The sequence below is a fragment of the Lissotriton vulgaris genome, chromosome 10, assembly GCF_964263255.1.
Source record: "Lissotriton vulgaris chromosome 10, aLisVul1.2, whole genome shotgun sequence".
Classification (NCBI taxonomy): Eukaryota; Metazoa; Chordata; class Amphibia; order Caudata; family Salamandridae; genus Lissotriton; species Lissotriton vulgaris.
The window spans coordinates 30,489,299-30,517,098 of record NC_141698.1 but is presented as its reverse complement, the minus strand read 5'-3'; the positions used below and the strand labels follow the sequence as shown (position 1 = coordinate 30,517,098).

At 45.7% G+C, this 27,800-nt stretch overlaps 1 protein-coding gene across 1 annotated transcript in view; it reads left to right on the top strand.

Annotated features, from left to right (window-relative positions):
* The window catches only part of LOC147684413 (myosin-4-like), a 60,385-nt gene extending 37,947 nt beyond the window's left edge, over positions 1-22,438 (top strand). The window contains exons 25-40 of the mRNA XM_086940337.1: positions 7,946-8,036; positions 8,142-8,531; positions 8,614-8,740; positions 9,696-9,814; positions 11,803-11,999; positions 12,090-12,273; positions 12,358-12,523; positions 13,544-13,668; positions 13,773-14,081; positions 14,169-14,372; positions 14,688-14,813; positions 15,063-15,233; positions 15,321-15,425; positions 15,895-15,990; positions 20,960-21,094; positions 22,288-22,438. Of these exons, the coding sequence (XP_086796463.1) occupies positions 7,946-8,036; positions 8,142-8,531; positions 8,614-8,740; positions 9,696-9,814; positions 11,803-11,999; positions 12,090-12,273; positions 12,358-12,523; positions 13,544-13,668; positions 13,773-14,081; positions 14,169-14,372; positions 14,688-14,813; positions 15,063-15,233; positions 15,321-15,425; positions 15,895-15,990; positions 20,960-21,094; positions 22,288-22,305 (2,563 nt within the window). The 3' untranslated portion in view covers positions 22,306-22,438. The remainder of the gene's footprint in view (positions 1-7,945; positions 8,037-8,141; positions 8,532-8,613; positions 8,741-9,695; positions 9,815-11,802; positions 12,000-12,089; positions 12,274-12,357; positions 12,524-13,543; positions 13,669-13,772; positions 14,082-14,168; positions 14,373-14,687; positions 14,814-15,062; positions 15,234-15,320; positions 15,426-15,894; positions 15,991-20,959; positions 21,095-22,287) is intronic.
* The last annotated feature ends 5,362 nt before the right edge of the window (positions 22,439-27,800 follow it).

The window sequence follows — 27,800 nt, the reverse complement described above, 5'->3', positions numbered from 1 at the left end:
CCCCCACACACACGCAAGAGCCCCCCCACACACACACACGCAAGAGCCCCACACACACACACACACACAAGAGCCCCCCACACACACGAGCCCCCCACACATGCAATAGACCCCCACACACGCAAAAGCCCCCACACACGCAAGAGCCCCCGACAGACACAAGAGCCCCCCACGCACACGCAAGATTCCCCCACACGCAAGAGCCCCCCACACACACGCAAGAGCCCCCCACACACACAAGAGCCCCCACACACAAGAGCCCCCCACACACACGCAAAGAGCTCCCCAAACACACGCACAGAGCCCTCCGCTCCATTTGCATCAGGTGTGAGGCTCCTGACTGCTGACAGCCAGGAGACTCCAACAAAAGGAGGCTTATGACCCCTAAGACTCGGCCTTTGTTATGGCCAGTATAGAAATAAGAGAGCCCTGTCCCCTCCTGCACTTTGTTGTGATCGGAAGCAGACAACAACGTGCAGGCGCTGCTGAGAGTGTCCCGGTGTTTGGAAATTACACCGGGACGAATTCAGTATGTGTGTGAGGCAGCGCAGTGTGGGTGTGAGGCAGCGCAGTGTGGGTGTGAGGCAGCGCAGTGTGGGTGTGAGGCAGCGCAGTGTGGGTGTGAGGCAGCGCAGTGTGGGTGTGAGGCAGCGCAGTGTGTGTGTGAGGCAGCGCAGTGTGTGTGAGGCAGCGCAGTGTGTGTGTGAGGCAGCGCAGTGTGTGTGTGAGGCAGCGCATTGTGTGTGAGGCAGCGCAGTGTGTGTGAGGCAGCGCAGTGTGTGTGTGTGTGAGGCAGCGCAGTGTGTGTGTGTGTGAGGCAGCGCAGTGTGTGTGTGTGAGGCAGGGCAGTGCGTGTGTGAGGCAGCACAGTGTGTGAGGCAGCACAGTGTGTGTGAGGCAGCACAGTGTGTGTGAAGCAGCTCAGTGTGTAGCAGGGCAGTGTGTGTAATGCAGCGAAGTGTGTGTCTCACAGTGCAGTTTGTGTGTAACAGCGCAGTGTGGGTGATAGGACAGTGTGAGTGACACACAGCAGTGTGTGACTACGTAGTGTGTGTGTGAGGCAGCGCAGTGTGTGTGTGTGTGTGTGAGGCAGGCAGCGTAGTGTGTGTGTGAGGCGAATGCTAAATTGTGTAGTAAACCTCGAATCGCCGCGATATCAATTCCACTGGCCCCGCCCAATGTTTACACAGTATTTATGAACGGTAATAGAAAGAAATCATAGTTTCACGCAACAAGGGCTTCTGAATACTTCAAAATTAACTTTTTAAGAGCACGTCACTTTGGAAATGTTCTTCCTAGGAGGTAACGGTAGCGGTCCCAAAATAAACAAAAACACCGAGCGGGAACATGCTGCAATCGCCTGTCATTTCCAAACCGGGCGAGCCGGGAGGGGGCACATTCGCTGCAGAAATAGCATTCATCTGGCGGGAGGCGCTGTGCAGGGAGGGCCTGGCGGGTCAGGGGTGGGTGGATCGAGCTTTATTAGGGTGCCCCAGGGGAGTTCTAGACACTGCTGTCCCAATCCTTTCATTCTCGCAGCGCCACAAGCAGGCAAAGGAATCCGCCGTAGATCGCAGGAGGCGCTCTCCTTGACCTCAACCTATGACGGGAGGCGCGGCAGCAATCCTCCTCTGCCCCAAGATCCCACCTATACCAATAACATCGATTGCTCAAGCGCCTAACTACGGGTCACAATGAAGCGCTTTATCAATGGCCTTATAAAAAAAAGCAACCCATTGGTGCTCCGCATGGGGATGGGGTACTGTGAGGGGCTCTGATGCCTCCCGTTGCAGCTTGCGTTCTGCACAAGGCTTTCCCCCGCCCACCCCTACTATGCCTGCAAAGCGCGGAGCCAGTGCCTGTGACTGAGTAGTCGATTTGTGGCCGTCCCCACTGCCAGCTGTTCAGGCAGTTTCGGATCCACATCAAGAAAACGTATAAGCCACACAGTCTTCGATATTTTTAGCACTACGAACCAATGCGCCGCTTGCAGCCCCGTCCCGGATGCGATCGTATTCTGTGGACTAACTTTGGCTGTAATGCGCCCCCACCCCGCGGTCCATTACTGTTAACCAAATAACGGCCTGTGCTCACCTCGTGATAACCGTTTCTGCCCAATAGTAAACAGGGCAGGGGCGCCAAGATAATCATTCTTTGCCGCGTTGAGGCCTAAATAATGCCAAACTGGATTCTCCTCGTTTCAAAGCTAGAGCCTCCTGGTAAATCTCATGTAAATGTGTAAAATCTCATGCTCTAGCAACTCTTCCAGCGCCCGAACAACTGTACCCGGTACGCCAAAGCATTAACCCATGGTTACACTGTGCTCCAGTGACCTAGGTTTTTAACCGGACCCTTGCTGTTGTGCTTACCTTCATCACATGATGTCCGGAGACATTGTCCTCAACCGTTTCGGGGGCACCAGCGCCCACACCGACCTACAATGCAGCTGCTGGCCATCCTAAGGTAATGCCGCCATCTTCTACTGAGCACTGCCGTACTCGCTACAGGCGCTGGTAAGTTCCAAATCGTGAGATCCTGAGCCTTCCGTCCATCCATCCTCCCAGTTCACATGAAAGCGCCATCTTCAGGTTCCTCGCTGGCACGCATCTCTCCTGAGCTCGCCCCCATGCCGCTGCCCATTCCTATTGTTGGCTCTCCTCCTGCCTGCTCTTGCGCGGCTGCTTCCACCAGCGGCTCAGGAGCCCGGGCAGAGCTTCGGCTCACTCCCGGGCAGGGGGCGGGAGGGGGGCGGGAGAGAACACGAACGGCGGGAGGGAGGCCTACGAGGACAGGGGGGGGGCGGGAGAGGAACGGACGGCGGGAGGGGGCGGGAGGGGGCGGGAGAGGACACAGGGGGCGTGAGGGGGGAGGGGGGCGGGAGAGAACACGAACGGCGGGAGGGAGGCGGGAAACGTGCCGGGGAAAAACATGCCTAGGACAGCAGCAATCACCACGACCAGACTCGGGGGCGTTCCCGGCGTCGCGTGACGTCGGCAAAAGCCAAAGAATCTCGGGAACGCCCCCGTGTCTGGTCCGGCATTGATGGACAGGCCCCTCGTCCAATGGCTAGGCTCCATTTATGGAGCTAGCCAATGGGACGGGGGGGCGTGTTCCATAGTGCTTACTATACTCAATAGATTTCTCTGGAGGAGGAGCCTACAATCCATATAGAGATGCGAAGATTATCTTTTCTTTTCACTTTGAGCCTTCCGTTCAACAGGAGCTTCTCAAATCTCCAGTCCTTTCTCCCAGAATGGATGCTTTCTTACTTGGCTCGGGTGATTGTGTGGTGGAGATTACTTGCCAGAAGCAAAGACCCCCAAAAAAGCAAGCATTTACAATGCAATCGGTCTTGCATTTGTGAAAGTTAAGAGCTATTGGTAATCAAATTGACAATGTTTATAACTTATTTTTTTGTTTGTTTGCAGCTGAGAGAATATATGCTATGTGTAGTAAAATGATGTGGTTTGAATTGGATTTATTAGTTGTTGAATTATGTGGGTCTGAATTGTGTTGTGTGTATTGTATTTGTGTAGTGGAATTATGTGACCATTAATAGGAGTGAGAGCTGTATAGAATAGACAGAAAGGAAGATCGAGTGGGGTAGGTAGTTTGTGCATGAAGTGGTGAATGAACTCTAGAGAGAGCAGCAGCAACAGTGTGTGAGAAAGAATGTCAGACGCATAAAGAGGCTGTTTTTTTATAGGCATTAAAATGGCACCGCGTTTAGCGCAAGACACCAGAGTAACAAATCACTGGTAAGCTTGCTGAAGAAAAATTGTGCAACAGCAGACACAGGTCAACGACAACTTGAGCCTCTACTTCAGGCTCTAGATATTTTAGTGTGAATAGTCACATCCTGACTGCATGCACAATCTAAATAAAATCCAAACCGATATAACGGTTTAGGAAGAGTATTCAAATTTAGAGGACTTTCTTAAATAGGTTACAAATCTTCACTTTTAACAAATTAGCTAATTTCCTTGCCTTATGCATTGTACAGTCTCTTATAGTAGCTGTGTGAAGAACTGTAGCGTCTTCATATGCATGTCTCATTGTGAATGTATGTATGGGTGGATACAGGTATTTTGAGGAGGCATTCCCAAAGACACATACACCAATTTAAATAATGCACATAGGACTAACAGTCCTCCCAGATAGCACGTGACTTGGTGAACATCACTCACACACCAAGACACCACAGTGGTTCTCACTGATGCTATTGTTTCCCATTCCAGCTCTGCAAACACCTCTCACAGTTACACAACAAAACAAGTGCTTGAAAACCGCCTCATAACGACACTCAACACTGCTGAGCTCCTCCAACAGAACCAGAGAACAGGTTCGTAGTTGTGGTATGCAGGGAGTGAAGTTGTCCACACTAGAACAGCACTGCAAGGCCACTCCAACGGCAGCAATGTGCTATTTAGATCTGTGTAACATACCACACTTACCGTTTCACAGAGAGGGGGCGGGTTGCCTGCTGCACCGTAGAAGATAGCTCTGCTGTATATTAATAATTAACTACCCACCAAATAAATACGGGCCAGGGTGGTTGTCTCCTCACCCTCTGCAGATATGAGACAGTGCAAATCTAAGCTGGCTTCATCTTTCCCCACAAACAACCGTACCCTGGTTTAACTGCAGGGATCACCCCGGATAAACCTCCATCAGGGTGTGCGTGTTTCGAGGAGGTAAACCCATGCGCAGGACACACACACTCCTCTCATCAGGCACTGTCCGTGCGTCTGCTATAAAAGGGTGGTTTAGCAACATGGACCGCTGTGTTTTAAGACCCTATGGAGAGGCTGGATATGTGCAGCAACAGGAGCGGAACGCTGCACCGAATTCAGGCGACTTGGGTTAGACTCCACTAGGACTGGCTGAGGATGCCAGAGAAGACCGAGTGCTGACCGTGGATTTCTCATACACGGCCCTGCACACACAGAGACACTGGAAACAGGCTGGGGAAAAAGAGTTCTGCTGTAAGGGGCGGAGAAGGATAAAGTTCAGTCCCTCATCGTAAGAGTTCTGTCGCGACCAACATGCACTCAAACCCGCCCCCCTCCTTTAGATTTAGACCTTATACTCCATGAGTTCTAACAGCTGCACCCACTAAGCAGCTTTAAGATCTAAAGCACTAATAAGTCACTGCTATGTAGTGCCTTTAAAGAGAATGTGCCAAATGATTCAAGCTTCCTCATCACGTTATCATGAAAGCGCCAACAAAAGGACCACCTAGATGGTGCAACGGAAATGAAACAACTGCTGCGCTCAAGAATAAACACTGAACGGAATCCAATTTCACCATAACATTTCGTTAATGTTCTTTAAGTCACAAAACAGTAACACTAAAAGCATCAAAGCACCTCAAAATAAAGCAACACAAACATCGAGTTTTGGCTCAAAGAGAAAGAGTGTCGCAAATCAAACAGGCGCAGCGCTGAAACGATATCAAATCACAATCACTTAGAAGAAGTGCTTGTACTATTTTTTATTTCTTTTAAGTGCCTGGCTCGTCTCTCTGTGCCTGGACGACTGCTCTGGGCAGCTGAGCTGCGAACGACCAAAGAGTGGGTGAACACAAAAGGCAAAACTCTTTTGAGAAAGGATACTCATAATAGTCCAATACGACATGGGAGGAGCAAGACACGAGAAGGCGCTGGTAAGTTCCAAATCGTGAGATCCTGAGCCTTCCGTCCATCCATCCTCCCAGTTCACATGAAAGCGCCATCTTCAGGTTCCTCGCTGGCACGCATCTCTCCTGAGCTCGCCCCCATGCCGCTGCCCATTCCTATTGTTGGCTCTCCTCCTGCCTGCTCTTGCGCGGCTGCTTCCACCAGCGGCTCAGGAGCCCGGGCAGAGCTTCGGCTCACTCCCGGGCAGGGGGCGGGAGGGGGGCGGGAGAGAACACGAACGGCGGGAGGGAGGCCTACGAGGACAGGGGGGGGGCGGGAGAGGAACGGACGGCGGGAGGGGGCGGGAGGGGGCGGGAGAGGACACAGGGGGCGTGAGGGGGGAGGGGGGCGGGAGAGAACACGAACGGCGGGAGGGAGGCGGGAAACGTGCCGGGGAAAAACATGCCTAGGACAGCAGCAATCACCACGACCAGACTCGGGGGCGTTCCCGGCGTCCCGTGACGTCGGCAAAAGCCAAAGAATGTCGGGAACGCCCCCGTGTCTGGTCCGGCATTGACGGACAGGCCCCTCGTCCAATGGCTAGGCTCCGTTTATGGAGCTAGCCAATCGGACGGGGGGGCGTCTTCCATAGTGCTTACTATACTCATTAGATTTCTCTGGAGGCGGAGCCTAATCGGCTCCGCTCACCAGCGAAACCTAAAAAGGCGACTGCAAGCAAGGGGTAGGGGGAACACAATACAATCAATCTGTGGCCGCCGAAACACCATGCTGGGATAGTTTAAGATGAGGATTTTGGGTGGGGGAACAGAGATGAGGATAGGCAGATAAGGAGAGGTGCTGTAAAAAACATGCTACCACTGACACAATGGCCCTTAGTCCAACTGTTGTAACCTCTTGTGGGCCCGGTCACATGAGTTACTGGGCACATTGGGATTATGAGTAACATGGTAATCACAAGGGCACCAACATTACCCCCGGGGGACTTCAGCTGCTCAAAGCAGCTGGAATTCCCAGGCAAAAACATGGTAAGGAGTGAGGAATAAACAGGGGAATAGGGTGTGTTAAATCAAATTCACCTGGTTTTCCCTATTCCTACTTGGATCATCAGTGTCCAGCCTGTAATGGGGTAATATTAGGGTGTGTAGCTGTATCTACTGGGGCTGGAATTTCCAGCTTCATTACCAGTGTGTATGTAATGAGGGCTTACATGGTACACATGGCTCTAAGAAGGAAAAGGGAGTGGCAGATCAGAAGGAGGAGAGAGAAATTGACTACAGCAGGGTAAAAGGATGTATCTCAAAGACTGCAATGTGAGAAAGAATTCAGTGGAGGCACAAAGGACATAAAGGAGACAGGGCAATAGCTGCGGGCTGCCACAGACCACAGGAAGCGGGGGCGAAGCAGGAGCAGGGTTAGTGGGTAATTGTTGAAGCAAGCATCAATTTCATTTATATCCACTGAAGTTATATAGTTTTTTAGTGTATTAGGGGCCAGATGTAGGTAAATCACATTTACCGATTTTGAAATACCGAATTTTACCGATTCGGTATTTCAAAATCGGTAAATGGGATCTAGGTACCAACATCTGGATTTTTTACCGATACCTTAAAACTCGGTATTTACCGAATCGGTAAATACCGAATCGGTATTTGCTATTGAATCCTATGGGCCTTGAAGCCCATAGGATTCAATGCAAATACCGATTCGGTATTTACCGAACCGGTAAATACCGAATTTGTCAAGGGTGCAGGGGGTGTCACTTTGACACCCTCTAGCACCCCCAAAACGGGCATGTGTGCAATGTGGCACACAGACATGCCCTTAGGGCACGTCTGTCTGTCACATGGCACATGTGTACATGCACAGATGTGCATGTACACAGGAATCGGTATTTTACCATGGATTTGTATTCCATGGTAAAATACCGATCCTGAAAGCCATGTGCCAATGGAAAATTGGCTACCCACATATCAATCTAGCATTTTCGGTAATTTTACCGAATCGGTAAATATTACCGATTCGGTAAATTTACAGATTCGGTAATAATACCGATTCGGTAAAATTACCGAATATGTGCACCTACATCTCCATAGCCCTTTACCGATCGGAAACGGCCGCAAATCGGTATTTTTGGCCGATTCCGATCGGTAAAGGGCTACCTACATCTGGCCCTAAGTCTTTTCCCTTTTTGTGTTAACAAAGCAAATTTTGTTATGTTTAAACCAATAGACCTTAAGCTCTATTGATAAAATCCTACGGTTAAATAAATTACTTGAAAATAACACCATATGTTCCCCAAAAAACAGGAAAGACTTTGAAATAAGTCAATTTCAGAGCAAGATTGAAGATGAGCAATCTCTTGGAGCCCAGCTGCAGAAAAAAATCAAAGAGCTTCAGGTACTTACATTTGATATATACTTTATTAAGTGAACTGGCGTAGCAGAAATGCATATTGTTATAATTAGAATGCAATTTATAGGATTTAATATTTTAATATTTGAGGCTCGTATTGAAGAACTGGAGGAAGAAATTGAAGCTGAGCGTGCAGCTCGAGCAAAGGTTGAGAAACAAAGGGCTGATCTCTCAAGGGAACTTGAAGAAATCAGTGAAAGACTGGAAGAAGCTGGTGGAGCCACTTCAGCCCAGATTGAAATGAACAAGAAGCGTGAAGCAGAGTTCCAGAAAATGAGGCGAGATCTGGAAGAGTCCACTCTACAGCATGAAGCTACTGCTGCTGCCCTTCGTAAGAAGCATGCTGACAGCGTTGCAGAACTTGGGGAACAGATCGACAATCTACAGCGGGTCAAACAGAAGCTGGAGAAAGAAAAGAGTGAATACAAAATGGAAGTCGATGACCTTGCCAGCAACATGGAGAATGTTTCCAAGTCTAAGGTGAGACATTAGAATTCAGTCTTCGGATAATGAAGGTTCATACAGTTATGGATTATAATGCCAATGCAATCTTTTTTTAAAGGCCAACCTTGAGAAGGTGAGTCGTCTGTTGGAAGACCAACTCAGTGAGGTTAAAGCTAAAGATGACGAGCATCAGCGTCTCATTAATGACCTCACCACTCAGAAGGCACGCTTCCAGACGGAAAATGGTACGAATTTTTACACAAATGTTTGTTGATTTATAGCACATATCGTTAAAGTTATAGAGCAATGCTTACAAGATTCATAAAGGAATATTTAGCAATATTGATACCCTGTTCCAACATGCATGACTGATAGCATTCTTCTCAAAGCACCTCACAATTATCTTTAATGTAATGTATTCATTATGACAGTGGATGCTACAAACCAAGGGGTCTATTAGGATGTAGGGGGGATCGCCACCGCCCACATGGTGGTGGCGATCCGCCCTACATCCTACCCGCCCGCCCGCCACCCATTTCCCCCCGCCATATTAGATTGGCGGGGGGACCCCGGCGGACGGAATGACCGTCCGCCGGGTTCCTCCGGTCAATCATTTGACTGGGAGGAAAAGGGGCTATATATAGTGGCAGTGTCCGCTAGACACCGCCACCCATATTTGCATGGGAGGGGGAAGCAGCCTTTCAGTGGCGGCAAAAGCCACGCGGATTTTGCTTTCGGGGGCCCGTTGTGGGCCCCCAGGGTATTGGGGGGTGGACATGGGGAGTACCTATGGTACCCTCCTGCATTGTCATGGACATGGTGGCAGGCACCTCTCGTGCCTGTCACCTTGTGCATGACAATGCACACAGTGCATTTCCAGCATTGTGGCGGGCGGTGTTGTGAGCACCGCCCGCCACAATGCTGGGAATGGAGGATGCCACCACCACGGTGGTGGTGGCATCCTAATCGCCGGTGCGGGACCCCCGCACCACTGGCAGCCGGACCCAGCACTGCTAGGGTGGCGTGCGGACAAAAGTACGCCTGCCATCCTTATAGGCTCCAAAGTTTCATGCTCTTGGTGTGAGGGGATAATTACTGTATACACACAACCTCAGGAAATATATCCCAAGAAGAAACAAAAATATGTCAGGAAAGCAATTTACATGAAAGGTACTTACATGACATGCTTGTTCGTTAAAGGTGAACTCTCTCGCCAACTGGATGAAAAGGAATCGTTGATCTCCCAGCTCACTAGAGGCAAACAAGCCTTCACCCAGCAGACAGAAGAGCTGAAGAGACAGCTGGAAGAGGAAACAAAGGTACCTTATTTTGGTCTGCCCCAAACAAATGTCTTCACAGAATATTGAAGGCCACATTGTGATGATAGAAACAGCATTTGAAATGAATGACATGCATTTTATGGGTTAGTAGCATAAGGGAAAGTAAGAGACAATATTAATGGAGCTCAAGAACATGCATACTTCCCTTTCAAAGCACCACCGCCTTTTCACCGTGTCAGTTCAGGTAATGGAATGCATACTACATTTTCACGCAGTTAAGGAAGCCCACGCAAATAGAGTGGATGAGTTAGAGAGATTCTTGAATGACAGCGAAGTGAAGTGGCTTCACTGGGCTCTCATTTTAGATAGAAAACGTACAAAATTAGTCAACAATTGAGAGACCATGAGGGAAAGATCTCTGACACTACTGGCCGAAGTCTTTTAAATTCTCTACCTGGAAACACAAGTCAGAGGGGTGGTGACAGGAGAACCTGTTATGGAAAGAAAATGTTGCCAAGACAAGAACCCATAGGTTATTGACATTGTTAGGAAATGATACTGTTCTGTAACAGGGTATTACGAAGTGCATTAAAGCAGGAGACGTGTGGCCGCGTATCTTAGTTATCTCAAATTAAAAACAGCTGAGAGGAATCGAGCAGTATGATCCCCTCAATCTTATGAACGCATGATAGGGATCTGTACATCCAGGATAAGAAAAAGCTCATAAGTACAGTAGAGTCACATTTGCACATCGATATTGGCATAGTCACGGCTGTCTGAGACCATATTTCGTTAAAACTTCTCTGAAGCATGAGCCCAACATAAAGACTTTTTTTTCACAGATAATGGCCCATGAAAAAAATCATATCAAGTCACTGAAATTTGAGAAGCATTTAAGTTTGTTTACATATACTTCTGTCAAACCAGATCATCACATACAGAAATACATTACTCTCTAAGACGGCTCCTTGATACATGATCCACATGAGTCTGGACAGAGTAGACAAAGCAGCCCTCATCTCCTGAACCTTTCTGCAGCATTTGACAAGGTCTCCCACCCCACCCCATCCTCATCCAACGCCCATACAACATCAGGATCCAAGGACACATACTCTGATGGTTCTGCTCTTTCCTCACTAGAAGGGCCCAGTCAGTCAGCCTAGCATCATGCACCTCGAATGTCTGTGACCTCATCTGCGAAGTTCTGCAATCGTCCTCACTCTTCAACGCATACACGAACACTCTAGCCAGTATCATTCACTCTCACAACATCAACATCCTCTCCTACGCCAACAACACACAACTCATTACCTCCCTCATGCATTAAATGCCCCGTACCGTGATAAAATTCAAGGCCTGCAGGACTGAAATCGCCCACTGGATGAAGTCCAACTATCTAAAGATAAACTCAACAGAAGGCTGCAGATTAATCGGAACTCAGTTGCCAGAATCACTCTAAACCTTCCAAGCCGCACTCACATCTCACCTGAAGGGGGTCCACTAGCTTTGCATACGTAAACAAGCACAATTTAAACTATTCACCAACACTTTCAAGGCAATACGTAGTGCTGGCCTTGCATACTTCAACAATCACATTTGCTTTCACAAACCTTCCAGACACCTATGCTCATCCGGTCGGCTACTTGCATACATCCCAGTCATAAAGAAACCAGATCTGTCAGTCAAGCATTCTCTTACATCGATCCTAAAGCGATGAACAACACGCTACTATGCATAGGAACCTCCCCCTCACTTTTTAAATTCTACAGGAAGCTGAAGACCTGGCTTTTCGAATAGGCCCCTCTAGGCCTTATGTTTGGCTAGGCTTGCACCTGCTTAGCTCCAGGAAACTTTCCCGGGTGATAGTGCGCTCTACAATTCTACATACCATAACAGCATAATGCTTGCTTATTGTCGAACCAATGTCATTCAAAAACAGCACCACACTTCTACTCTTTCATTCTGAAATGCTGTGTCATACCATATTAACACTGTAAAGGTGTATTTACATTTTGGTCTACTTACAGGCAAAGAATGCCTTGGCACATGCTTTGCAATCTGCTCGGCATGATTGCGATTTGCTCCGTGAGCAATATGAAGAAGAACAAGAAGCCAAGGCAGAGATCCAGCGTGCTCTGTCCAAAGCCAATGGGGAAGTTGCCCAGTGGAGGACCAAGTATGAAACTGATGCCATTCAGCGGACAGAGGAACTGGAAGAGGCCAAGTATGCGGAGTTCAATAAGCCAATATATGTTGATGTGAAATAGCTGAGTTATTTCCACTGTATAATAATCTGGTTCTTGCAAATATCTAGGAAAAAGCTGGCTCAGAGACTTCAGGATGCTGAGGAACAGGTTGAAGCTGTGAACTCTAAGTGTGCATCTCTGGAAAAGACCAAGCAGAGACTACAGTCTGAAGTAGAGGACTTCATGGTCGATGTTGAGAGAGCTAACAGTGCTGCTGCAGCTCTTGACAAGAAACAGAAGAACTTCGATAAGGTAACACCTGATGCATTGATTCATAGAAAGCATTTCATGTACTTTGTGCAGTTTTGCTAAGTGTACTGCATAATTTTTTAACAGGTCCTTGCAGACTGGAAACAAAAGTATGAGGAAGGCCAGGCTGAATTAGAAGCTGCTCTGAAGGATACCCGCTCCTTGAGTACTGAACTGTTCAAGATGAAGAATGCGTATGAGGAGTCTCTGGATCACCTTGAAACCTTGAAACGTGAAAACAAGAACCTGCAACGTAGGTTTCTCAGTATATGCTAATGAAGCTCAAGTTACTCAAGATACAAATATATGATAACTGTTAACAATTTCGCCAATCTTAATTCTCACAAATATTTAGTTAACATAATGGCCAATAATATTTGTGATTTATAAGTGATTATGAATAATGCCTGTTTTAAAATACAAAATCGAATTTAACATTATTGTTCATTTGTGAAATAGCAACACCTGAACTATAGCTGCATCACACTTAAGTTTTTTTTAATCGTCAATGATGCTATCTTTTGATTGACTCTGTTCTAGAATTGGGATAGAAAACTGCCCAACAATATTTATTCATCTAAGTTAGCAATGAAAGATGCTTCTAAGTCAGACTGGCTGCCATTGTATCAAACTCTCTCTATGAAAATGCAGAGACTTTTCTGAAAATTGTTGTGGACCATTTAAATGATGGCTCCATGGTTGAATGGAGTAAATTCAGTAGGCCTGAACTAAGAGGTAACATATTAGACAGCATAATAAGCTAGTGACTCTGGGGTTTGTGCACAGTTTACTGCATTTTGTGTAGCAGAAATTAATCAAAATAATATGTTTGTGATCAGCTAAATAGTGGAAGGTTAACTAGAGAGAGTGTAAAAAAAGCCCGAAAAAGGCCACTGGGTTAAAGGTTAACTAGAGACAGTAAAAGATAAGCATGACTAAAAGCCACTTGTTTGCTGGAGACCACTTGACAAGACTTAGAGGTCAAACCAAAAATACTTACAGAAGACTACTTATCAAAACTACAGATGAGAAAGGTTATACTATTTATAAGGGCCTAGAAATCAGTTAAATATCTCAAAGCACAAACAATTTCATTTCGGGTATACAAAGAGAAATAATTAATTACCAAATTGCTTGCAGGGGAAAGTCAGCAAAGCAATATCCCATACAAATGAATCTCATTAAAGACCTCTTTTATATTGATTATTCCGAAGGTTAATACATATTTCTTTAGAAATGTGCTACATTCATTGTATATCTATATCCTTTTCAGAGGAGATCTCAGATCTTACTGAACAGATTGGAGAAACTGGAAAGTGTATTCATGAACTGGAAAAAGCCAAAAAGCAGGTTGAACAAGAAAAGAGTGATTTCCAAACAGCTCTGGAAGAAGCAGAAGTATGTAAAAGATACACGTTAATAACAATAAAACAATGGAGTTGAATTGGTGAGACTGAGCAATGAGTAAATGGTCTTTAAACTGTATTTTTATGTTTTAAAAGGGATCATTGGAACATGAAGAAGCTAAGATCCTGCGAATCCAACTTGAGCTGAACCAGGTGAAATCCGAGGTTGACAGGAAGATTGCAGAAAAAGATGAGGAGATTGAGCAGCTGAAGAGGAACAACCAGAGGGCTGTAGATTCTCTGCAGAGCACACTCGACTCTGAGATCAGAAGCAGGAATGATGCTCTGAGGCTGAAGAAGAAAATGGAAGGAGATCTGAATGAAATAGAGATTCAGCTCAGCCATGCCAACCGCCAGGCTGCAGAAGCACAGAAGCAGCTCAGAAACATACAAGGTCAACTCAAGGTACTTTGATAATAACAGGAGACAAGTGGTGTTCACCTTTCCTTTCGGGTAAAGATAGCTAAGTCATAACATGCTTATTTTTTATAGGATGCTCAATTACATCTTGATGATGCTACTAGGGGACAAGAAGACCTGAAGGAACAGGTGGCTGTTACTGAACGTAGAAACAATCTGCAGCAGGCAGAAATTGAAGAGCTAAGAGCTACTCTTGAACAGACAGAGCGATCTCGTAAATCTGCTGAACAAGAACTTCTTGATGCCAGTGAACGTTTGCAGCTCCTCCATTCTCAGGTAGAACCTTTATTTCTGGCCGGGTCCAGCCCAGCACCGGGGGTAAGGAGGCACACAAGCAGGCAGATGTAAAGCTTAAACCAACAGCTTTATTTTTCGCTCATTCGTCAGCCGAAGGCTTGATCACGGATATATATATATATCCTATTACAAACAATGGAGTCTTTAAAGAAAATTAGTGTATAAAGGGTGCAAAGAGAACAAAGCACATGGGCATTTCTGTCAGGTATTGTGTGGTTTGAAATCAATCATGAACTTGGTGGTTTTCCACTTACTCACAGGTTAATGGTGAATGCATTTTTCTTTCCTTTTAAGAATACAAGTTTGATCAACGCCAAAAAGAAGCTTGAGAGTGACAGCAGCCAGCTCCAGAGCGAAGTAGAGGAAGCCATCCAGGAAGCCAGGAATGCTGAAGAAAAAGCCAAGAAGGCCATTACCGATGTAAGTTCCTTATAGTATATATTTATTTTGAGTTATCACAAAACAATATGTAAGTACACTTGGGACTGGTTATTGCACAAAATAAAAATTGACATTTTAGAAGCTCAGTCAAATTGAACAGTCACTTACTGTAACAATACCTATTTGGATTTTATTACTCTTTTTAGTTAATGTGATTTATTAGAAGAATTTGATTCAAAGGAATCTGTTGTTTTCTATAGTAAGTCACATTTCTATGCTTTCATGAAGGCTGCTTTGATGACTGAGGAGCTGAAGAAGGAACAAGACACAAGCGCCCATCTTGAGAGGATGAAGAAGAACCTGGAGCAGACCGTGAAGGACCTGCAGCATCGCCTGGATGAGGCTGAGCAGCTCGCGATGAAGGGAGGGAAGAAGCAGCTCCAGAAACTGGAGAGCAGAGTGAGTTACACGGCAGAGTTTAAATTGTTGGGTCCGGAGGTAAGGGTCAGTGAGGGAATAATATAACCATATTAATGTCACTCTCAGGTCCATGAACTGGAGAACGAGCTGGAAGCTGAACAGAAACGCGGGGTAGAAGCCATTAAGGGTGTCCGCAAGTACGAGAGGCGAGTTAAGGAACTGACATATCAGGTATTTGTACATTTACTGTTCGAATTATGTTATAGTCATAAGTAATTGGCTATTCTCCATGAAGTTTAACTTTACTGTACTTCTCGTTCCCTTCGTTTATAGATTAGCTTTTCTTTTAGCTCCTCTAAGAGTAATGCTTTTATAATGTAAAAAGTATTATTTTTTAAGTACAGCCTCTCTAAGTCTTCGATTCACTTAAGGCGCCTTGGACAACTACATCTGCTCCCACCAGAAGACATGTCCAGTGTGTCTCAGAAGCTATTATAGTCTACCATATTTATGTGTCTTTGATAACCTAACTGAATATTTTGCAACATCCAAGAACAGCAAGAACATACATACTGATGTTCTTATCAGAGTATACATCTTCTACATGTAGTCTACATTTGTTTTTAACTTTACCAGACTGTGGTCAATGAAAGTACAACCAGATATTGAACTGATGATGTGTATTCTCCTTTTGCTTAAGTCTGAAGAAGATAAGAAGAATGTCCTAAGGCTCCAGGACTTAGCAGACAAATTGCAATTAAAGGTCAAAGCCTACAAGAGACAAGTTGAAGAATCGGTAAGTTAAAAAATATTTTTAAACATACTGTTTATGTGAAACAGGCACCTATGCACACATCAAAATAGAGCTACTGGTTCACAAATGTCCTGCCAGGACTTCTTCTGGCTGTAGAATGACTTTCTTTACATAACACTGTGATTATACAAACAATGTGTGATAGGAGTCTAACTACCACACTATGCAATAGCAAGGTTGAAAAGCACAGCTGAGAATTCTAAAAACATATTAAAAAGAAATACTGATCTAGGAGAACGAACTACCATAACAGTCCATGATTAAAACAATGTGCCTTCACTTACTTTTATAAATTCCCAAACAGATTCTGATAATAGTAAGACTTCTGCTTCAGGAATGTTTGCAGGACTATTTAGTGTACTGTGATATTCAAAAGCACTCTAGTTTGTGCCCTTAGCTGGACTGCTGGTCATGGAGGACATGTTGTCTAGAGGAGCCTCGTTGGGGGGGGGGGTAAATGCATCAATGGAGTCTGACACATAGCCCGATGTTCTGATGCGACTGGCCTGCTGGTGTAAGTATCCTGAGCCATCTATCCCAGCCCCATGTCCTGTGTAGCTAATTGAGGTCCTGGGTGTATTGGGGACGACACAGAGAAGAAGTGGAGCCCAATACGGGCTTAGAGGCTAATTTCCAGGAGCCTCCTGTGGCCGGGCTGATAGTGTGATGAGCTGGGCCGCGGGGAGATTCTCTCCACAGCTGCTGATGGCTGACTGCCCGGAGAAGTGCCGGATGACGCGGGGGTGCCAGCGGGCCCTGGAGGTGCCTGATATGGCGCACAGTGGGGCCGCGTCCAGCCAGGTGTGCCAGGCCGGGAGGGTATGTGATTGGGCAGCATAGGAGGCTGTGCTGGGCCGACCCCATAAAGAGGCACTGGGGGCACGGGGAAGTATGTGGAATCCAATGTGGGTGCTGTGGACCCGGCAGGTGGGCCTGCACGGCTCGGCCCTCTTGGAGGTTCCAGTAATCTTGGAGAGAGCCAAGATACGACATGAATGGACCCTAGGAGCTGAGGTTTGCCTGGGGGTGGGCACAACTACGATACGCAATGCTGCTGTGGCCGGCTTGGGCCCATGCCATCAGAATCCACCACTCCTCCTCTGGTGCAACAATGCCAAGGAGTGGGTCCTGCAGAGACATCGGCGGTTCAGATCCCTGTTGGAGCTGTTGGTAGGTCAGGTGGAGAAGAGGGCCCTCGGTGGGTGTAGAAGTGACTTGGCAATGAGTCCCTCCCCTGTCTGGCCCTGGATGCAGGGCCACCCGAGGGAGACAGTTGAGGGTCATTTGGCTGCTGGTGAGGGAGCTGATGGATGATTGTGGGCCTGGGCCTGCTTGCACCTACAAGGTTATGCAAAAACACAAGAGGGTGCCACGCTGGTGAAGGAGGCCTTAGAGCTCCACGCTCCGGTGGGAGCCATATTGGACTTGAAGCCCACACTGCCATGATCCTGGCAGTCATCCGAGACTAGAAGGAGGCACCGGAGCATAAAATAAAGGCAGTGGTGATTGATGTGGATCTATTGATCCTGGCCGATAGGGTCACTGATGCAGAGTCGAATATGGCCCAGCTTCAACCAGCTGTGAGGGACCACAAGGAAGATTTACCTGGCTGCAGAGTGAGATGGAAGTTCAAACAGAGAGGTGGAAGATGCTGAGGGGTGCACCTGCCGTAACAATATGCATTTGCTGGGGGTCATGGATTAGGCGGAGGGACACCTGAGGGAACTCTTTGTGGAGCAATGGCTGTCTTCCGAGGTGCTCGGGGGTAGGTGGACAACATTGTTCTATGTGGAGAGGTGCATATGATTTGGGTCGTTCCCTGGCACCTTGACTGTGATCCAGTCCAATAGTGTCCTGCTTGCTCAATTTCCAGGACGGCATCCTACACTTGGCACAAGATCATGTGACCTGGTGGGTTGAGGACAGCTGGATGAGCATCTACCCAGACTATACAACTTCAGTCCAACATAAAAGTGATTCCTTTTTGTCTGTGAAGAAACATCTGTGGCATCTCAAACTCAAGTATGCCTTGCTGTTTTTGACCACGAAGTCTGGGTGGTTGTGGGCACATCAGTTAATTTCTCCAGGGAGGCAAAGGAGGCGTGGGACTGGCTGAAGAGGCAGGGCCACCTGATGCCGCAGGGCCATCCTGAAAAGTGCCCACCAAGACTGAGGCACGAACGGAGAGAGACAAGGAAAAGATGGTTGTGGAGCTACAACGTGGCCTCCTTCATCCCTTAGTGGCCTTTGCTTGGAATCTGGGGCTCTCGGAAGATGGGTCGAATAGCTCCAGTGCAGATGTTGAGAAAGTAGCCCTTCTGAGGACTACCCCATGACAACAGATAAGGTTGCCTGATGGTGGGATGCCTATGGGACTCCTCTGGGGTTCAGGGCTGTGGGGGTGTCATATGAGCAGGGTGACTGTGCTCTGGCTGGAGTCTGAACCAGCAGGGGGGGCCACACAGTACCCCTACTGGACGAGTTATGGTGCTAAACAAAACCCAAAGTTCGGGGGGAAACAGGTGCCTTGAGCATTGGGGGTGGGTCTTTAAATACTCGCAGAATGAGGTGGCAGGGATAGGGTTTGGGAGGGTACAGTTGAAGGGAGCTGCAGCTGCTCTAGGGCAATTGGGGGCAAAGTGGCAGATGAAGGAATTCGGAACACTTGGATCACTCACAGACAATGGTACAGATGGGTTCTCAACAACTAGCCAAGGGCACCTATCTTAGAATCCTCTCCTGGAATGTGATCAACTGGTCAATTGGCACTGGAGACACCGCAGTCGGATTCAGGTACGTTGGCAGAGTTCCGAAGACTGTTGAGCCACTGGCACTGGAATATGATTGTCATCTCAAAAGTAGATGATCTCTGGGGAGGGGAGGGAATGCTGACGTGCTCGAACTTGCAAAGCCAGTTTCATATTCCGGGGGGTCATTGTTTACGAGATCTATAGATGAGGTCTATCTTGACACAGCAGATTTCCTACCCTCAGTACCTGGCGGACGATAACCCCTTGGAATATTAGGCAGTGGTCGCCCGCTTTGCAGACATGCTATTTCACAGACATATTCCACACACCTTAGCAATGGGTAGGCCCCGTAACAGAGACTATGAGAAAGAGGAAAGTGAGACCTGGGTAGAATGGAGGAGGATGAGTGGGAGGAGGCCTGTAAATACCCCAGGGAAGGTAAAGCTGTTGCACTGGGCATACTTTACACGCACAAGGCTCTGTGTTATGGGAGATGTGACATGGAACTCTCCTGGGGGGCTTTGGACAGCGGGGAATGCTGCTCCGTACACTTTGGGAGTACCCAAGTTTAATGGCTTTTGGGTAGTGGGTGATAACAGGGTTTACACACAATTAGTCGAACCCAATTGTAGCTATAGCACATGCCTATCAGGTGGTTTCACCCAGGGTCCACCTGGTATAAGGTAAGTTTTCACAAGTTTGATAGGTTTGTGCCAAAATGATAATATCAAATCCTTGGGTATTCAAATCCCACAATCCGGATTTGGCGTGGTAGATACAGGAAGTATAATACTGTGTCATTATAGTCTTATCCTTTTTATTTGAATGCAAGTGAAAACAAAGGCAGCCGACACATGTTTCGCCAGGAGGCCAGCAGGCCAGGGCCTTTTAAAGGCAAATGTAACAGCTTCTGAATGTATATTCTACAGTCGGAACAGGCTACATTTGGAAAGGCACGTCCCTGTGCGAGATGCGTTGAGTATTCGTTTGTTGTCTGATTGTGAGTAAGGGCCTTCAGGAAAGGGGTTTAACGCAGGCTCTGTGGGGTGCTGGGGGAATTCCTGGAGCTCACTCTTAGGTTGATCTGCCTGGGCATCTGGGAAGAGGTGACCTTAATAGTGACACACTTTTGCTGTGCACTGTTGCACTGACGGTGGCAAGGAGGGATGTGATAATTTGTGGGGATTATCCACAGATTCGTACATTGAGAGACTGGGAATACAATATGGAGTGATGTAGGCAAGGAGAGGAGATGAAATACTGCCTGCAGGGTTGACCCCAGAAGTTCATAAATATATATATAGATCGTTGGTCTGAGGCAGATGAGGAGTGATGGTGGTGAGCTATGGGCTATGAGAGTCCCTGCAATGGCTGTGATCTGTGTGGGTCTAGGGATGGAATTGTGCCATTTTCCGATCTGAGTATTTACCAACTTCATTGTGGCTTAAGGCTGACATTGTCACTTGATGTTTCCTATGCATCTGTGTGCCACAGAAACCTGGGGGTTTCAGTTGACTTATGTAGCTTTTTACAAACTATTTGTTGTAAGAAAATATACTCAAAAGATTTTTACAATATTTAAATAAAAGAGGAGCCTCTGAGTGGTGCAGACGAGAGTCTGGATTTCCACTAGCCCAGATGGGAACTGCAAGTATTGTTCTAATCTATTGAAAACGTTTCAATTGGATTGCCATGCAAAGGCACACGTGTGGAGAAACAGGCTCAGTGTAGTTACACATAATCTAATGGCAGATAAGGAACACAGGTAGTCTTGGCTGAAACAACATGGGCCATTTACTTCTAGTTTAGAATAGTTCATTCAGATATGCTCCTTAGAATCACAAGGTCCAGGAATTTCCAGTTCAGATTAGGTGAATGATTTTCTATTGGCTTAAAGTTGTAATCAGGGTCAAATGTTGGTACTTGACGCTCTTTACATTCCTATCAAATGTGGTGTTGAGGAAAACCCTTCTGGTTTTATACCATTTAGAAGAGTGGACCAGAATTCCCACCACCTGTACACAACTTTTCTTTGCACCAAAACAAATGTTATAGGTGACAGGATATGAAGTATGTTAGGATGCATTTTTACAACAGTTCGAGAAAACGATCCTATTTACAATTGGCATTGACAAGCTAGGGTAGTTCTGCAAATTCATTACATTTACATGCCTTTTATGTTGTTGTCTTCCTTCCATTAGGAGGAACAAGCCAATGCACATCTGACTCGATTTAGGAAAGTGCAACATGAGCTTGAAGAAGCAGAGGAGAGAGCAGACATTGCTGAATCCCAAGTGAATAAACTCAGGACCAAGAGTCGTGACGTTGGGAGCAAGGTAAGCTAAATCAAACACGTGTCTTAATTACGATTTGGTTTATAGTTTTTAACTTTGCCAACATCATACTCTGTACCAGCTTTGGAGCACTTTAACGAATTTGAAGTTGCAGTGGACGGATTAAAAAGAGTGAGGTAGACTTACAGAAGGATGGGAAACAGCGTAGCCAGTGCAGACTGGGAACTCAAGGAAGAGTTTAATTGAATGTAGCATTTGCAATTCGGGGATCAGGCAAAGCCATGGAAAGGGTCGAATTTCGACAGATTGTAGCACTACTGGAGAAGGTTAGCTCTGTGCCTTTTTAAGCTTGCAGCAAGAGACTCTACGTAGAAAAACAGTTTTAAACTTAGTTGTCAAGTTTTAGGACCTTGAGAAGAGTTTGTCTACTGAGTTGAAAATGTGTGTATGGCGGAAATACTTGGAAATAATTCAAAGCAATTGTTATGTACAAAGTCAATGTAAGCTGGAGTTCAGTAGAGGTTTAAAGTTTGAATACATTGATCTGGACGTCGAGAGGCGCGAAGGAATGGCCACCTAGATGGCACTCCAGTAGTCCAGGCCGGAAAGATCAGAGAATTGCAGCTCTACTTGGACTTGTTTTAAAATGACTTTTTAGATGGTATATCTCTCTTAGGAGTTCTTCTGCTGCTTCTTCACTTTCGCAGTGAATGGAATTCATATTTATGTGCGAATCATAACACAAAATGTTCTACCGATGTAAAAGAAAATTCATTAGTGGCAGGTGAGGGAAATACATTTACCTCGGTGCCACAGAAGTATACTTTTGTACAATAAAACCTCCATTCTTAACCGTCATAAACACAAAAGCTTATTTTTTTTAAAAAAATACAAACTTGTTCTTGACAGTGAACACCTTTAGCGATACTAATGGATTGATATTGCCGTCATAATTACTAGTTATACAAGGCTACCACTTCTAACATTTTCGGACGTAACTCTCCAAAAAGTAATAGGTCACTGTGGATCTGTGTCCCTTTTAGAAAAAGACAAAATCGTCTTTGTGTTGTTAATACTATCCATATGTTTTTTGCTTCCTTGAAAGAATACACTTATTTTTTTGTAAAATTCATTTTTTTAAGAGCTTGCTTGATGCAGTCATTAATAACTTATGTTGTGTCAATATTGAAATATACATTCCAATGAATGGTTTAATAAATGTGTCTTTCTCCTAGAAAACCGAAGGTGAATAGTTTCTATACTTCTATCAACAAGTGAAGAATTACAAATTTGCAAAATGTGGATTTTTTGCTTCCTTGAACCTCTTTATTTATTTGTTGGCTTCCTTGTGTCAACCTGCACAACAATAAAAGTGTTTCTGCATTACCAATTTGTCTCATCTCTGGATTAAATATGGACTTTGATATTCAGGCTGGAGTATCTTCAGTAGGTGTTCGTTAACATTTTATAGTTGTGTAATGATCCTTTCATTATCTTCTCTTTCATTGTGTGCTAGGATGTGTCAACTTCAGACCAGAAGTAACATTCTATAAACAAGTAAATAAAAAGGAAAATGAAAAGTAACACAGAAACAAGTTGCAGTGGATCCACACATGGCATACCACACAAAGCTAAAGTGGACGAGTGTGTGGACATTCAGCAGCTGATGAGGGATACAGTACTTAATGCCATCAAGGTTGAGATAAAGTAACTCCCCTTTCAAATGCAGCTTTTCTCTCAGTCTCCCTAGATCTGGTGTCAAAGATATGTGATCATAGAGCTACCAACACAAGTGCTCAGTAAGCTGGAGAATTAGTGGGGACAGATTGAAAGAATGCCTACAGGATTTTCCCTGCCACTTCTACCAGATGAGGCTGAATGACAGATTCGTTTGTTATTCATCTGTAATGGTGGAGAGCATCCTTGGTCTCTCTTGATTTACACCACATCAATTCACATACATTTGCTAATAAAATGATCTGCCCCATTTCATAACTGAGCTCGTGTAACTGCTCTTATGTCCAGTCCACCGCCGCACCCCTTTCCACAGCAGTCTCGTGCCTACTAATTGTGTCTGCCCTAGTATAGAACAGCGTAGATATTTTGGAAAGGCTCACTGTCTTGTTGCCTGAAATCTAATAAGCGGTATGTAGCTGATTTTGCTTAAGGTCTCCTACACAATATCCACTCACGCTACCTACTTTGGTCAGCATTCATCTTAAAAGCAATTTTTAGCAATTTTCAGTAATTTATGTCTGGGATAAAGGGGCCAGTGCTTCATTTGTAAAATAATAAGTGCTGGGGGCCCACAGTTTTGCTCAGAAACTCATGGCCAGCAGTACTGATATCGGAGTTGCCAAATACAAAGGCTGTGAAGTCTTCATTGCTCCTCATGCCTCTTTCATACATTTCTTTATTTCACTCCTGCAAGTTCTTTGTCATCCCTGCTTTTTCCCAATGTTACATGTACATCTTTTTATTCCTTTTTCTTCCCCATTTTGTGTCATTCTGTCTTTTGCTCTGGATTAAAGTCCGATGAGGAAAAATAAGTGCCGGTCCCCAAAAAATAAGTACCAGTTTGCCCCACCAACAACCACCAGCTCAAATTCAGCACTCGATAACCCCATTCTTTAGGCAAACTTCATAACATCTAGGAAAACATTTTACCACAATAAATTGAAATTAAGGTTATAACTTTTCATATTGCTAGCCACTCTACTCCTCCGCCAGTTATGGCTGCCTCACTAGTCTCATCTGTCAAATCAAATGTGATGAAGTATTTTTTCCCCAAAGTGTCTCTAAAAACCTGACCAAAATTGTTTAACACTACAACCTTAAAAACATCTCAGATTGACCATTAGTCAATTTCACATCTGGGCACCAAAAAACAGTTCTACGTATATTTATGCCTCATGCTAGAATGTTTCAGAAAAGGGGGTGGTGATGAACAGAGTGTCTGAATTAAGCAGACCACTCTTACCCAGTCCAAAGATCAGGGCTTGATCCATCACCGTTATTTAGCTCACTGCACCATCCCAGCTCAGAACCTGGCTATATGCAAATCAGTCTGTCCCTGGCCCAGTGCATCATGGGAACAGGGCAGACTAAACTACCAAGCCAATTCTTCACCAGAAAGAAGACAAGCTACCGGGGACCGGTTTCTGGCATTTCAGCCATCGTCGGCCCAGCTTGCTTGAATCCTGATGGTGCAGTGAGCAAGGGACTCATGTCTGAGTATACCCTGCCACACCTATAGTGGCCAAAAACGATTCAGAAAAGGTGGTGGTGATGAACAGAGTGTCTGAATTAAGCAGACCACTCTTACCCAGTCCAAAGATCAGGGCTTGATCCATCACCGTTATTTAGCTCACTGCACCATCCCAGCTCAGAACCTGGCTATATGCAAATCAGTCTGTCCCTGGCCCAGTGCATCATGGGAACAGGGCAGACTAAACTACCAAGCCAATTCTTCACCAGAAAGGAGACAAGCTACCGGGGACCGGTTTCTGGCATTTCAGCCATCGCCGGCCCGGCTTGCTTGAATCCTGATGGTGCAGTGAGCAAGGGACTCATGTCTGAGTATACCCTGCCACACCTATAGTGGCCAAAAACGATTCAGAAAAGGGGGTGGTGATGAACAGAGTGTCTGAATTAAGCAGACTACTCTTACCCAGTCCAAAGATGAGGGCTTGATCCATCACCGTTATTTAGCTCACTGCACCATCCCAGCTCAGAACCTGGCTATATGCAAATCAGTCTGTCCCTGGCCCAGTGCATCATGGGAACAGGGCAGACTAAACTACCAAGCCAATTCTTCACCAGAAAGGAGACAAGCTACCGGGGACCGGTTTCTGGCATTTCAGCCGTCGTCGGCCCGGCTTGCTTGAATCCCGATGGTGCAGTGAGCAAGGGACTCATGTCTGAGTATACCCTGCCACACCTATAGTGGCCAAAAACGATTCAGAAAAGGGGGTGGTGATGAACAGAGTGTCTGAATTAAGCAGACCACTCTTACCCAGTCCAAAGATCAGGGCTTGATCCATCACCGTTATTTAGCTCACTTCACCATCCCAGCTCAGAACCTGGCTATATGCAAATCAGTCTGTCCCTGGCCCAGTGCATCATGGGAACAGGGCAGACTAAACTACCAAGCCAATTCTTCACCAGAAAGGAGACAAGCTACCGGGGACCGGTTTCTGGCATTTCAGCCGTCGTCGGCCCGGCTTGCTTGAATCCTGATGGTGCAGTGAGCAAGGGACTCATGTCTGAGTATACCCTGCCACACCTATAGTGGCCAAAAACGATTCAGAAAAAGGGGTGGTGATGAACAGAGTGTCTGAATTAAGCAGACCACTCTTACCCAGTCCAAAGATCAGGGCTTGATCCATCACCGTTATTTAGCTCACTTCACCATCCCAGCTCAGAACCTGGCTATATGCAAATCAGTCTGTCCCTGGCCCAGTGCATCATGGGAACAGGGCAGACTAAACTACCAAGCCAATTCTTCACCAGAAAGGAGACAAGCTACCGGGGACCGGTTTCTGGCATTTGGAAGGGTATACTCAGATGTGAGTCCCTTGCTCATTGCACCATCAGGATTCAAGCAAGCCGGGCCGACGACGGCTGAAATGCCAGAAACCGGTCCCCGGAAGCTTGTTACCTTCCCAGTGTAAGAATTGGCTTGGTAGTTTGGTTTGCCCTGTTCCCATCATGCACTGGGACAGGAACAGACTAATTTGCATATAACCGGGTTCTGAACTGGGATGGTGCAGTGAGCTAAAAAACGGTGTTGGATCTAGCCCTGATCTCTTGACTGGGTGAGAGTATTCTGCTTAATTCAGAGACTCTGTCCATCACCACCCCTTGTTGTTAAACATCATGCTAGAATGTAGCATATCATGCTACCAAGTCCACTAGCTGCTTCCCAAGTGGGCAAAATACTGTATAATTGCTTTGGGTCAGACCCCTTGGCTATACTATAACTTCTCATGTGTTTTCCTGGTTTTTACCATTGTGAAAGTCTTGACACAGGTAGTTTGGGCAAATTTTTCTAAATGTGTCTCCCACTTTCCCTTCCTTAAAGCCGTCAAAGAGGACCTAATGGAAAAGCCTATTTTTATTAAATACTTTTCCATAAAAACATAAGGCAACAGAATTGTTCTCTTTTGGCAAGCAAATGCTAGAGCAAGTGTTCCACTATCCTCTGCACTTCTTTCACCACAAACGAACATACAAAATTAAGCTCAGACTCCCATGTAGTTGCTCTGCCCATTCCAAAAACATGTTTTCTATGAAACAGATACTTGTCTCAATTAACTAATTATCTAACTTTTGACACCATACCATCTCCCAGCACAGACCTAATGCTGCCCAAATCTCATAGTCAGAGCTGACCTTAATTCCCCCTCAACCAGTTCAGTCTACAATACTTTCTAATACCAATTCTCCACATGTGACTGAGAACCGTACCCAAAAGTACTGGACTACTCCCACTCAATCGGACCCATTAAAATCAACAAATGAAACATTCTATCAAGCCATTTTATCCTTCAATTCCTCATGTATGGTAAATGTCTCATTAAAATTATGCTTGACACTACACATCAATTCACTATCGCCCCCAGAAAAATATATATATATATTGCTGTCAAAACCTCTATCCTCCCGCATCTTAGTACTACACACAGTGAATTGCGTGGAAATATATACTTTTAAAAAAAATCTTTTTTATTGGCATTTGTATAATTAACAAGATTACACTCAACACAATTACATATCAATAGTGAGAGTATCCTACAGCATATTGTACTCACCAGATTCCTTTCACGTAACAACATTTTTGCATCACTAGGACAAAACATTTATTGACTACCCAGGCCCCTTTCCATAATTATTTGTTTCCAGAGTGACCCTCCCCTCTAGTTGCATCGCAGTGGCAAGTTATACACTCACTATGGCAATGGTACTCTATAGGGAGTGATCAGACCTGCTATCAACACTGTCCATCTTAGAGGTGTATGTATTAAAGAAGCATAAATCTGCCGTATAAAAAGCTTGTACAGAAATTGCATAGGAGAAAGTAAAAGCCATATTTAAAAAAAGGAAAATAAAAGAAAAAACAAACCCGACAGTGTCAGTGGCATAGTATGGAAGGTAAGAACGTCCCAGAGATTGCGAGACCATTAGACAAGGCAACAATGACAGCAACACAGCCGGCAGCAAGGACCGTAAGAAACTTCAATTAGGAGCGATTGGAGGCAGCAAAGCAAGTCTTTGATGATACGGGGGAAGCCGCTGCGAGCAGCGTGGAGAACGTTACAAGCAGAATTGCAGGTAACGCCATGATCAAACAAAAACATTTTAATTTAGAAAAATTGTCAAAAAAAGGTGGGAGTTGACCGCACTGAAGAGATACTTGGAGGTCAACATGGTACTGAGAATTCTTACTGTTCCCACCTAGGAAGTCCCCTATCCAGGACTGCTGGAGGAGTGGGCTGAATTCACTGCCAGATCAAGCAAAGGCATGATTGAGATCATTGTGAAATATGCAGAATTGCATTTCATTAAAATATGTGGAGAGATAAAGATTCTACAACAGGAAATTGAGAATATCGAGAAAAAGAGGCAGTCAAGGAATTCCAAGTTAAAAAGTGGGAATGCCTGTGCAAACGTCAAGATGAGATGAAAATGAAGAAACAATAGGAATTTTAAAGAGATAAACAAGATTATATGAAGGGCCGCATCTTGA